At 52.7% G+C, this 12526-nt stretch overlaps 1 protein-coding gene across 4 annotated transcripts in view; it reads left to right on the plus strand.

Moving 5' to 3' along the window:
- Positions 1-12526, plus strand: part of VWA5B1 (von Willebrand factor A domain containing 5B1) — a 45968-nt gene that overhangs the window by 11391 nt on the left and 22051 nt on the right. For all 4 annotated transcript variants that reach the window (XM_020281189.2, XM_075994617.1, XM_075994620.1 and 1 more), the window contains exons 5-9: positions 1591-1736; positions 2609-2740; positions 3340-3464; positions 7056-7232; positions 11417-11527. In XM_020281189.2, coding sequence (XP_020136778.2) covers positions 1591-1736; positions 2609-2740; positions 3340-3464; positions 7056-7232; positions 11417-11527 — 691 coding nt within the window. The remainder of the gene's footprint in view (positions 1-1590; positions 1737-2608; positions 2741-3339; positions 3465-7055; positions 7233-11416; positions 11528-12526) is intronic.

Raw genomic sequence — 12526 nt, forward strand, 5'->3', positions numbered from 1 at the left:
CTCGGGAGGCCCTGATGTTTCTGACAGGTCCTGATGAGCTAACTCTGCCCTTCTGGCAGGCAGAGTTAATAGTGACACTCTTGGGAAAAGCCTGCATCAAATCCCTGTGAACCTCAAATTTGCTCAGACAGAGTGATGCAAACAAAAAACAAGAAAAGCAGACGATACCAAGTGTTAGCGAGGACATGGAGCGATGCGAGCACTTGTCCGAGGCTGGTGGCCGTGGGAAGCAGGACAGCCACCCTGGAAAGCAATCTAGTGATCCTTGCTGTGTCCCTTGACCCAGGGATCCCAGCGAAATTCTTTCTCAAGTCCAAAGGGGACATAGACACGGATATTCATGGTGGCATCATTTGTGGGGACGGGGAGGTGGAGGCCAGAACAAATAAGTACAGTGTAACGGCTGCCCACAAGTGACACCAAGTTGGTAGCACTTTGGGTTGCAGCTACCTGGACAGAGCTTAGAGAGTGCCTATGGGGTGGGAGGAAGGAGCAGGATTAGGGTATGGAGTGGACAGTCACAAAGAAAGAGGGCCCGGAAACATAAGCATTCGGCAGGTGACAGACAGTTTGCTAAGCAGTCGCTCATGGAGTCCTTGAGGCAACTGTGTAAGTGCTGTCCCCATTTAATAGATGAGAAGACTGACACTTAGAGGAGAAATGACTTGTCCCAGGGCTTGCAGCTCACAGAGACAGAGCAGGGACTCAAGAAGGGGTGTGACATGGTGCAAACTGTCTCCCCATGGAGCCGCAGGGACCTGGGCCAGGATGCCAGCTCCACCGATCCCTGATTGGGGGCACTTGGGCGGGTCACTTCGCCTCACTGAGCCTCGGTTTCCCCATGTGGAAAATGAAGGCCCTGATGCCTTCCTCCTGGAGTTGTGATGAGAACAATGTGAGCGAAAGCTCTAGAGCTGCGGTCCCCAACCCCCGGCCGCAGACCAGGACCAAGTCGGTGGCCTGTTAGGACTGGGCCTCGCAGCAGGAGGTGAGCAGCCGCCCAGCACGCGAAGCTTCATCTGTATGTACAGCCGCTCCCCCTCGCTCCCATCTCCGCCTTAGAGCCGCCTCCTGTCCAATCAGCGGCGGCAGTAGATTCTCAAAGGAGCACAAACCCTACCATAAACTTTGCATGCGAGGGACATAGGTTGTGGCACCTTATGAGAACCTAATGCCTGATGGCCTGACGTGGAGCTGGGCCGGTGATGCTAGCGCCGGGGAGCAGCTTCAAATGTAATAAACGTAATGTGCCCGAATCATCCCCAAACCATCCCACGCCTGCCCCCCACCCCAGCCCTGGTCGGTGGAAAAATCGTCTTCCATGAAACTGGTCCTGGTGCCCAAAAGGTTGGGGACCGCTGTTCTAGAGCACCGTGCCTGGTGCCTGGCCCATCAGAGGTGCTCCTTGGAGGTAGCTGTGCCTAACATCAGAATACAGGCACTCTTGAAGCCAGGCTCAGTGGGAGAACGAAGGTCTGGGGCCCCCAGCGGGCTGGGCTGCCTGGCACTCAGCATCCTCTCCTTGTCTTCCTGCGCTGGGTCCCTGCCTCTGCCTGCTGCCACCTTCTCCTCTTTCTGGCCCCTTCCCAGCAAAGACAGGCATTGCTTCGGCACCCGGGCCCTGGACTCCTGGAGCAAGGTGTGCCTGGCCACCCTCCTGGACACCGACGTGTCCAACCCCATGGAGTATGACTTCAACTTCCAGCTGGAGATCCGGGGGCCATGTCTGCTCGCAGGTGGGTTGGAGCGGTCCAGACAGGTCCGGGGCCAAAGAAGCCCCAGGGTGGCGAGGGTTTCAGGCCAAAACTGCCAGGAAGGGCGAGGAAGAGGAGGCAGGGGACTGGCCCAGATGGAAGACAAACTGAAGCTCACAGAGCTTTACAGAGACCGTTTCCCACTCCCCCAGCAAGCAGCCCAGAAATGAGCCCCTCCCTGGGACGGAGTTCAAGGCCATACACTGGGGAAACATCCATGGGGAAGGGTAGTCCCTGGTTCTCACCCTGTCTGCACATCAGAAGCACCTGGGGAGATTTCGAGCATCCTACAGCCTAAATCCCAACCCCAGGAGATGTTAGGGTGTTTGGGTCCTGAGTATGAAAACATTTAAAAGCTCCCCAGATGCTTCCAATGTGAGCCCAGAGCTGAGAACCATTGCTCCAAGCTCCCTCCCCAACCACTCAAGGTTTTAAAAGGACGCTAGACGAGGTTTCTTGCTGGCAAACCTTGTGTTTGCCAGCAACCTTGTGTTCCAACACGAGAGGTATTTGGGGAGCACACACCAGAAAAGCACCGGCTGATGGCATTAAGCTCTTCCTATCCGCTTGGTAACATGCTGGGTGCTTTGTGTGTCCTGTGAGGGCAACTCCTGTGACTCCTACTGCATCCTGAGGTCAGGGCAGGAAGGCACCATCAGACACCTTCCGTCTAAGCCCCCACTTTACAGATGGGGAAACTGAGGAGGCCTTTCCCTGGTCATATAGCAGGTTAGGTGTTCCAACAGGACTGGCAGGTCAGTGGTCTCCAGCGTGAGTCTCAGTGTCCCCCACCGAGCTCCTTTCTCCCCTGGGGCTCCTGAGCCTGCCCCCCCTTGCCTTTCTGTGCCACTCAGGTGTGGAGAGTCCCACCCACGAGATCCGTGCCGATGCGGCCCCATCTGCCTGCTCCGCCAAGAGCATCATCATCACCTTGGCCAACAAGCACACCTTCGACCGGCCCGTGGAGATCCTCATCCACCCCAGTGGTACGGCGCCCATGAGGGCCGCTGGGCTGCGCGTGGGAGGGAGGAGGTGCTGATCCCATGGCAACAGAACATGTCCCACCCCACCCCCACCCAGCAGCTAGCCAGGGCAAGGGGATGTCGGGAAGGGGAGACCAACTACCCACCTTCCGGGAAACTTGGCTTTTGCTGGTGGAATCAGTGTCTCTTGCTCTGAGCTCCAGAGGCCCAGGGTCTCTTCCATCCTTTGGGGCACTCTGCCCCCCAGCCAGATAAGCGGAGGATCTTTGAAACCCTAAGCTCAGCGAGCCCCTGGCAGCTCTGTACCCTCAAGGAGGCAACTCTTTTGTAACTTCAAGAATTCACAGAATGTTAGGACCTGAAAAGATCAGAGAGCCATTTAGCCCCGTCTTACTCCCATTTTACAGATGGGTAAAACTGAGGCCCAGAAAGAGGCAGTGAGTCACCCATGAATCCCCATCCTGCTACAGGCAGCCAAAGCTTCCACCTCCCTCCCCTGGCGAGGGGGACCCACGTCTGTGAAGATCTTGCCTCCAAACCAGGGCCCCCTGGCATACCCCTCTCACCCAGACAAGTGCTGAGGGTCGATCTCTTCTCTGCAGAGCCCCACATGCCACACATCCTGATGGAGAAAGGGGACATGACCATGGGAGAGTTTGAGCAGCACCTGAGGGGAAGAACGGATTTCATTAGAGGGATGAAGAAGGGCAGGAGTGCGGAGCGGAAGGTGAGGGCGACTCAGGTGGGCAGGTGATGGCGGGTTGCTGGGGCGGCTCTGAAACCTGGTCTCCACCGAACCAGTGGGAGACTGAGCCAGTGACGGGGAGGCCACCTGCCCAAGGTCACACAGCAAGGTGGCGGCAGAGCCCGGGCAAGAAGTGTGTTCTTCAGTGGGCTGGGACACCCCAGGGCACTTCCAGACGCCCAGTCCCCCTGGCTCTTTCTCCCGCCTCCTGCTGGGTCACTTTCTCCTTGCAGCTCCAAGGGGCCTTAAGCCAGGCAAAATTTGCAGCTGGTGGGAGCAATGGCCTTGACCTCCTCCAGGTTACTACACCTCCCAGGGGCACCCAGGACCCTTCAGCTGGGTGCCTTCCCAGCTCCCTCTCTCCCTCCTGGTCCTCCCTCCTCCCATCTGCTGCCGAATAGCCGCCTGCTCTTCCTGCCTCGGGAGTCCTTGCTTGCTAAGACATGAAGACAAGGACAGAGTGGGGAAACCCTGAGAAAGATCCCTTCCCCCTGCCCTCCCCCAGCCCACGGAGCTACAGGACAAGGAAGCCCTGGCAGGGGTGGGGTGGGGAATGGCAGGAGGCTGAGTGACAGCCACAGGCTGAACCCAGGGCTCTCCTTCCCCCACACAGCCCTGCACTCCTGGAGGAGTCCTGAATGCCAAGATGGGTTTAAGAGTGACGGCACACCTCTTTAAATTGGCCCCTTTTTAGATGAGAAAACTGAGGTTTAATGATAACCAGGGGGCTGGAGGAAGGGAGAGATTGTTATCTCAGGAGTTAGATTTGGTGACCAGGAGGCTAAGGAATGAGATACATCATGTGGGGGCAGTTAAGCGGGATTTCACAGCGCCCCCCCCATTCTCTGCTGGCCTAGTGGGCCCAGGGTATGGCAAGGGGAGAAGCAGAGAGGGAAGTGGGGCTAGCTTGCTGTCTGTTCTGTGTCCGTGGTTAGAGACCCCACTGGAAGCAACTCGTGGAGGGGGCAGGAGGGACGGCAAAGGGAGAGTGCGAGTGGCTCAGTGCCCATCACAGCCTCCCTGTGTTTAGAGACACCACTGAAATCACTTGAGCCGCCCCTCACCCAGATGAGTCAGCTGGGAGAAGCAGCTGGAGCCAGGGTCTCAAAGTGGGGGGTGGCAATGCCAGGGGTCCCGCCGAGCTCCGAGACTTGCAGCATGTGGGCAAGGAGGGGGGGCCAATGGGCCTTCCAGGCCTGGGGCTGGCTGTCCTGCCTGCCAAGCCTTAAATCAATTAGCTCTGGGACTGCAGAAGCAAATGGGAATTAATTTGCCACCTTGGGCTGGTTATGCAAATAGCCAGCATTCTCATGAGCTCTGGGGATGACAGCGATCAACCCGCAGCTGCTAAGAAGTGATGAGTTTATTGTAATTGGATAATGGCAGCTCGAGGACACATCAGCGCATTCTGAGCCAGGGCACCCACCCCATCCCCCTGAGAGGCAGAATAAGGTTCCTGGAGGTGGCTCCACTCGCTGGCAGATGTGGCTGTTGCTGCCTTGGGCTCTGTCATCAAAGGAGCCAGGCCGGAGGGAGGGCAGGGTCCCTTGGCAGGGAGGAAGGCGGGTTGGGTGCAGCCGTCAATCAGGATGGGCGGGTGGGACGTGCTGTCAGGAACTGCGGTTAGCAAAGGGGGGACATAACAGAGAGGAGCACCCCATGTACAAGAGCAGAGCTGCAGCAGAAACAGAGAGTGGGGGACAGCCCAAAAGACGCAAAGGCAGGTCAATGGCAGACAGCAAGTCCCCACAGATTCATTTGCTCATTAATCGTTTAACAAACACCAAGTGCCCACGCGATGTCAGGCTCTGTTCTAGGCACTGGGGGACAACAGTCCTTGTCCTCATAGAGCTTGTATTCTAGAATGGGGAGACAGAAAGAAAACAACAAATGAGCCAGGTCTGCTTGGAGAGGGTGGATATGATGAGTGACAGGGGCTGGGCACTTTTAGCCAGTTTAGCCAACGTTTGTCTGCAGAGAGCCCCCACGAGAGCAGTGGGCAGAGACAGCACCACTCGAGAGAAAGAACGAGAAGCGGAATAATGGTGACCTGTTTGGAAAGCAGGAGGAGGGCCGGTGTGGTTGGACCATAAGGAGCAGAGTGGGTAGGGATGAGGGGGACAGGTGGCACACAGGTAGGCAGTGGTCAGGCCAAAGGTGTAGCACGTGAGCGCGAGCCACTGCTTAAGCAAGAGAACCGATGAGAATGATGCCCCGGCCGCTCTATGCAGAACGGACCGTGGGGAGATCAAAGTGGAAGAAAGAGGCCAGTGAGAGGCTATTGCAAGAGTCCAGCAGGAGGTGATCTCCTCTTGAATTTGGCTGGTGGCTGTGGGGACAGAGAGAAGAGGACGAGTCCAAGATGCATTTTAGCAGCGGGACTGACAATGCCCTGCTGCAGGCAGAGGTGTGTGGAGCGAGGGAAGGAGGAGAACCAAGGACAGCTGCCAGGTGTTTCGTTTGAACAACTGGGCGAGTGGTGGCGTCATCTATGAGATGGGGAAGGACCCCAAATCGAGGGAAACTGAGAAACAGACAGACACGTGTGCACACTGAGACGGTCAGATAAAGAGACAGAGACAGCCAGGGTGGAGGGAGAGAAAGCAGAGCGAGAATGGAGGAACTGAGATTCTGTGCATAGTGAGCGAAGAGTCAAGAAGGTTCTGCAGCAGCATGTGGCCTCAGGGCCAACTACAAAGCCACAAAGAAAGATAAAAACAGAAGCTCCATCCTCCCCTCAGTGTTCACCGCTCCGTTTCTGGACAGGGCCCTATGTTAAATCCTGGAGATGCACCAGGCATCTAAGGCACGACCTGCCTTCAAGCAGCACACAAGCTAGGGGGTGGCAGAGACTTGAGCAAAAAACTTCGTTCAGCATGAGCAGTGCCTGGGCACCCAGGGCAAGTGATGACAGCAGCAATGGTGGCCGCTGTTTAGAAATAAGCTCTGCCAGACGCAGATGTGGCATTTAATCCATACGACAACCTGGTGAGGTTTGTGTTCTTGTCCTCATTTTATGGATGAGGAAAATAAGTAATTAAGTCTACCTGGAAGACTAGGGAAGGCTTTCCAAACAGGCGAAATTTGAAGAATGAGTAGGAATTCATCAGTAAACCAGGAAAACCAAGTTCACAGCCAAGATGAGCCAGAGAGCAGCTTGCACACTGAGTGTAAAAGCAAAGGAGACCTTTATTCAACTAAGCAGCCTCCCGGGCATGTGCTAGCTCAGGTCACCTCTCCACCACCCTGGGAAGTGAACGTTATTTGCCCCATTTTACAAATGACGAAAGAGACCCAGATGGGGGGACTTGCCCCATATCACACAGTTGGACAGTGACAGAGATGGGATTTGAACCCCGGTCTTTCTGCCTACAAAGTCCATGTTGCTGTTGCACTGTTGCAACCTGTCGAAGTCTAGCAAACAGAGGAGCTGCGTCAGCCCAGAGGTCTTTTGTGCAGAGCCTGAGTGGGATCTGGGTGACATGTGGTAAGTGACGGGGACCAGCGTGGTCCCCAGGAGTATCTCTGCACTCCCTGCTTGCCCATGTCAGAGAGTTTTCCTTTCTCCTCCAGACAGAAATCATCCGGAAACGCCTCCACAAGGACATTCCCCACCACTCCGTCATCATGCTCAACTTCTGCCCTGACCTCCAGTCAGTCCAGCCGAACCTGAGGAAGTCCCAGGGAGAGTTCATCTTCCTCATTGACAGGAGCAGCAGCATGAGCGGGAACAGCATCCACTGTGTCAAGGTACCTGCCAGGGGGGCCCCTCCCCTGGCCCTGGCTCCAGGGTAGATCAGCTGCACGCCCCAACCCCGCTTCTGCAGCACTTTCCGTTCCAAGAAACAACTTTTTAAAAAATCAGTTTAAACAGAGAAACCCAAACTTAATTCACTCCCCAAATAAAACCCTGAAGTGGTGTGAACAGAGGCAGAGCTATCGTCCATGTGCAAAGGATGAAGTCGTCCACAATTGTCCTTTACAGTCTACAAGCTTTTGCTGTGTGTCTGCTCTTGCTAAAACACCTGACTAGGCAGTGAGTGGAGGGGGATACACAGAAGGAAACTAATATTTGCTGAAGATGTACTAGGTGTCGGATACTACACTTAGCCACTTCATGCACAGCTTGGTATCTCAGACAATAATGCTATGAGGTTGGTCTTATTGTCACCATTTTCCAGTTGGGTAAACTGATCCTGAGCATTTCAGTCACCTCCCCAAGGTCACCCAGCTAGTATGGTCTAAGGATTAGACCCTTGTGTGTGTGACTGTCTCCACCACCTGACACTATAGAGTCACTGGACATGGCCCTTGTCACCAAATGTATAGAATCCAGTAGAAAAGACTTAGTCCCTCTTTATTTCAAATGCTTAATGTGTGCAAAGCCCTGTGTTTGGCCACCTGGGAGAATAGCGGGATGTAAACACAGTTGCTGACCTCAAGGAGCTCATGGTCAAGTGAGGGCCACAGCCCTGCTAGGCACTCAGAATGCATGGAAGCTTGGCCTTCCTGCTAGGGAGAGCTGCTCAGGAGTATGGACAAAAGAGAGGTAAAACCCTCCCCCAACCCATCCAGAATCGTCTCACCCCGTGCCCCACCCCGAGATGATTTGGGTCTATTATGGCATTGTCCAATGCTTCCTGGAATTTTCAGTTGTGCAGGTGTCTGTCTCCCCCTCTGGAGTTATGAACTCATTAAGGGAAAGGACTAAATCTTTTCATCTACCTTTCCTCGTGGGCCCCAGCTCTGTCCTGATGCATAAAAAGCCCTCTGTCTGTTTGTTGAACTGGGTGAAAGACCACAGTTTAAAGAGAACAAGGGATGAAGGAACACGAAAGAAGTGGGGCTCCACTGTCACCTGAAATTTCATCCCTCTCCTTAATTTGTTCCTGGAGAAAGCTCTTGTTTCCAGGGCAACAGGTTGAGCCAGGAGAGGAGGGTTAGGTGAGACCTGTGATGCCAGCTATCTTCTCAGGCTTGCTACCAATGGGTTTTGTCTTGAGGTATGACGGAGGAGCCATACATGAGACCCAGGTTCTTGTGTGAGGTCTCTAGACATTGCTATGCAGGGCTGACTGGTACCTTCTCCCCACCCTGCCGGCCATCAAAGGCAAGAATTAGAACAGGGAGCTGTCCACGTGCTGGAGTGCTGAAGCAGGCTCGGGTCTCTGTGGCCATGTGTATTGCACTCCACAGCCAGATCAATTCATGTGTCCTCAGTTACCTGACAGCACCATGGGATCGTGAACCTACACCATCCCTTAGGGAGCATTTAATGCATTTTCCGGGTAAAGAAATTGAGTTCCTGAGAGGCTAAGCCTTCCCCAGCATCACAGGGCTGATGAGAGAGACTAAGCCTTCCGTATCTTGCTTCGGTCCTCATTTTCTTTACATTGCTTATGAGGAATTATATATATTCTTCCACTAAGAAAAGCTCTCTTCTCTGATTTTGTCATTTCTGCTGCATGGCATCGTACAAAGAGCAACATCTGGGTTCCAGGATCGATTCTGCCACTGACTTTCTATGTGGCTGTGGACAAGTTGAATCTTTTTTAAAAAATTTATTTCAGCATATTATGGGGGTACAAATGTTAAGGTTACGTATATTGCCCATGCCCCTCCTCCCCCCTCAAGTCAGAGCTTCAAGCGTGACCATCCCCCAAAGGATAAGTTGAATCTTAACTCCAGGCTTCATTTGTCCTTTATTTAAAATGAGAAGGAAGGATTATTTCAGGCAGGGCAAACATATGTCCCATCTCCCTCTGCTCCCCTCTCCCAAGCCCAAGCAGGCATCGATAACTGATCATGACATGCTTCTCCATGCAGAGCCTGGACTCAGTTTCTAGCTTTCTTGTTCCAGTGTCAGAGGCATTTACTACCAGTTAAACAGAGTTGGCTTATGAGTGGAAATCCACTTCCTACTAAACCCCTTTGGAGCCTTTGTATTCCAGAATTCTCTGATGATAACTTTCTCTGGCTCTCCTCTCAGTCCCCTTGAAGCCTCTCCTGCTCTTCTCCAGTTAAGGTCACTGAGCTTCACAAGGTCATTCCTCCATAAATGGCTTTGCACCGGGGCAATCCATTCTGCTAAACACGACCCTATTAGAGAAAGGCACAGAAATCACTCAGGCCACACAGCCCCCTCCCCACTAACAATGAAGCCACTGGAGGTTGCTTGGGTCATTGATTACGACCCACTGGGTGGAAGTTTTAGGAAAAATTAGGCTCAGTGAGGAGGGAGAGACTAGGAATCCAAACAGCACATGCCAAAGGGGGAAAGTTCAGCCAATTTAATTTCCTGCAGCTGGTCTCATTCTTCAGCTGCCACTCGCTGCCAAAAACATGGCTTTAAAAATTCTAATAGGTGTGAGCAGAGATAATCTGTTTGAATCAGCACAGTCTCCTGCAAGCAGGAATATATGCATTAGTGGCTAATGAAAAAATAAGCAGATATTGACTTCTTTTGTAGAGAAACTAAATGTATCAACACCAGCAATGAGTAGAGGCAGAGAGAACGTTAACGTTACGGTTTAATGTTAATGTTCGCAGAGAGGGGTGGGAGAGGGGTGCTGGTATGTGGATCCTAGAAGGCTGTATGGTGTGGAAGTTGCCAGAAGCCACTTACAGCTGTTTCTTCCTATTTTGTTTCCCTGAAGCCATGCTCTGATCCCTGCAGGACCATCAATAAATGATATGGGGGTTAGGGGGAGACCTTCATTCCTCTGCCATGGCAGAGCCGACATGACTAGAGATCTCAGAGCTACGTTTTGAAAGCCTCAGTCATTAGTCTTGGGTTTTGTGATCCAGGGCGATTTCTTTAACTCTCCTGAGCCTCAGTTTCCTCACCTGTAAAATTGGGGTGTTAATATTAATGTGTCTCATTAGATTGGTAATAATAAGCATTTACTGAGTGCTTACTATGTGCCAGGCTGAGGCTCAGAGGGGTGACATCCCTAGCCCAATGTCAAGTTAGTAATGGTATGGGTAGTATTGTACATTTAACTTCAAAGCGTATCTTCTTAACCACTATGCTATAACACAAGTTATAAAGAGTAAATGAGATAACTGATATAAAGTGTCTAGAACAATGCTTGGCACATAGAAATTGCTTGATATTTATCATTGCCTTGTATCGGCTTTATGATAATTTTTGCTCTACCATCACCTCCACCTCCCTCATTGTTATTATTTTTTCAATATAGCTTTGTCAAGATCTTCCGGCAATACACAGTTACATAGGTTAAGACTTTTTAATACTCACAGACTTTGGAGGCAAATGTGTTTGAGTCCTGACTCCACTATTCATTGTCTGGATACTCACCAACAAGTCACTGCCCCTCTCTGTGCCTCAGTCTTCTCTTCTGTAAAGTGGGGGTGATAGTGTGCCTTCCTCAAAGGGCTACTGTGAAGGTTAGTGAGGGAATGCATGTAAAATACATCCTATGCACTCGACACATGTGATCCAAAGAGACTGTCCCTTAGGACTTGTCCCTAGTAAATGGCATCTAGGTTGAGTCTGATGCAGAAGGCTCTGGGGGAAGTCCACAAGCCGCCCACAGGAGCGTGACCAGGACCAGGCCACCTTCTTCCCTTAGATGTCAATTTTGCTTTGGAAGAAGGGAGTGGGTACCCCATGTCCTCCACATCTCAGGGCCAGCAAGCAGTGACATGTAACTGACCAGCCATACGAGAATGGCTTTGAGAAGTCAGACCTGCTGCTTGGCTGGGAAGTTTCATGAGGATGGCTTCGGTCCAGCCTCGCTCAGCCTCAGCACGTTTCTCGATGTGAAGGGAAGGAGGTGTCGGGTGCACACGGAGGGGCGAAAGGCCTGTCTGGAGGCTGCTCCTGGGCTGGGGAGGGGACGCTGGTGCGTGGTGGCAGAGTGGCCATAACTCCTCCCTGAATCCTGAAAAATCCCTTTCTCCTCTGCCAGGATGCCATGCTGGTGGCTCTTAAGAGCCTCATGCCATCCTGCCTCTTCAATGTCATCGGATTTGGATCCACATTTAAGACCCTCTTTTCTTCCAGCCAGATCTACAGTGAGGTAAGGCGGCAAGGCTGGGACCAGGAGGGTGGCGGGAGTTGGGGGACAGAAGAAAGGAGGGAAAAGGCAAGAAGAGGCAACCCTGGGGCTGGCCTCAGAAGCTGCCCGCCCGCAGAGAGCCCAGAACACACCCGGGGTAGAGAAGTAAAGGGAAGCTATGTATGTTTCTGCAGTGCGCTCACATCTCAGCCTCCTGACGCCCCCCCACCTCCAAAATAAAACAATATTTTGGGCAAAGTCGGTGTGTGCGCAGAGATGGGGTACAGAGAGAGGACATGGCCTAGGCCTGCCACTCACTGAAGCCCGTCTCACCAGCACAAGGGGTCCACACAGGCTGAGCTGAGGCAGTGAATGGTCAGGGGTGGGAGTGAACAGGTTCTGAGCAGGTTTGGAAGTGGGTAGGAACAGTACTCACCAGACTCAACTACAGCGTGAAGCCAGAGGGCTGTGACCCCGCAGCACGTTCAAAATTGGAGCACCTTCCCAAATATAAGAAGAGGGAGGGAGGAAGGAGGGGAGAGAGGGAGGGAAGGCAGACATATGGGACCCTTTTCAACTAAAAGTAATTTTATGAGTTTTTCAAATACATGAATAATACATGCTGTGTGCACCTGTAGTCCCAGCTACTTGGGAGGCTGGACTTGAGAATCACTGGGCAACCTAATAAAGCCTCATCTCTTAAGAAAAAAAAATTTTTTTTGAGACAGGGTCTTGCTCTGTCAGATAGGCTAGAGTGCAGTGGTACAGCCATAGCTCACTGCAGCCTCAAACTCCTGGGCTCAAGTGATCTTCCTGCTCAGATCTTCCTGCTCAGTCCTGTGGTAGCTGGGACTACAGGTGCATGCTCCCACACCCAGCTAATTTTTTTTTTTAGAGATGGGGTCTCACCATGTTGCCCAGGCTGGTCTCAAACTCCATACCTCAAGCGATACTCCCACCTCTCCCTCCCAAAGTGCTGGGATTACAGACATGAGCCACTGCACCTGGCCTAAAAAAATT

This window comes from Microcebus murinus, chromosome 2 (assembly GCF_040939455.1).
Source record: "Microcebus murinus isolate Inina chromosome 2, M.murinus_Inina_mat1.0, whole genome shotgun sequence".
NCBI classification, from domain to species: domain Eukaryota; kingdom Metazoa; phylum Chordata; class Mammalia; order Primates; family Cheirogaleidae; genus Microcebus; species Microcebus murinus.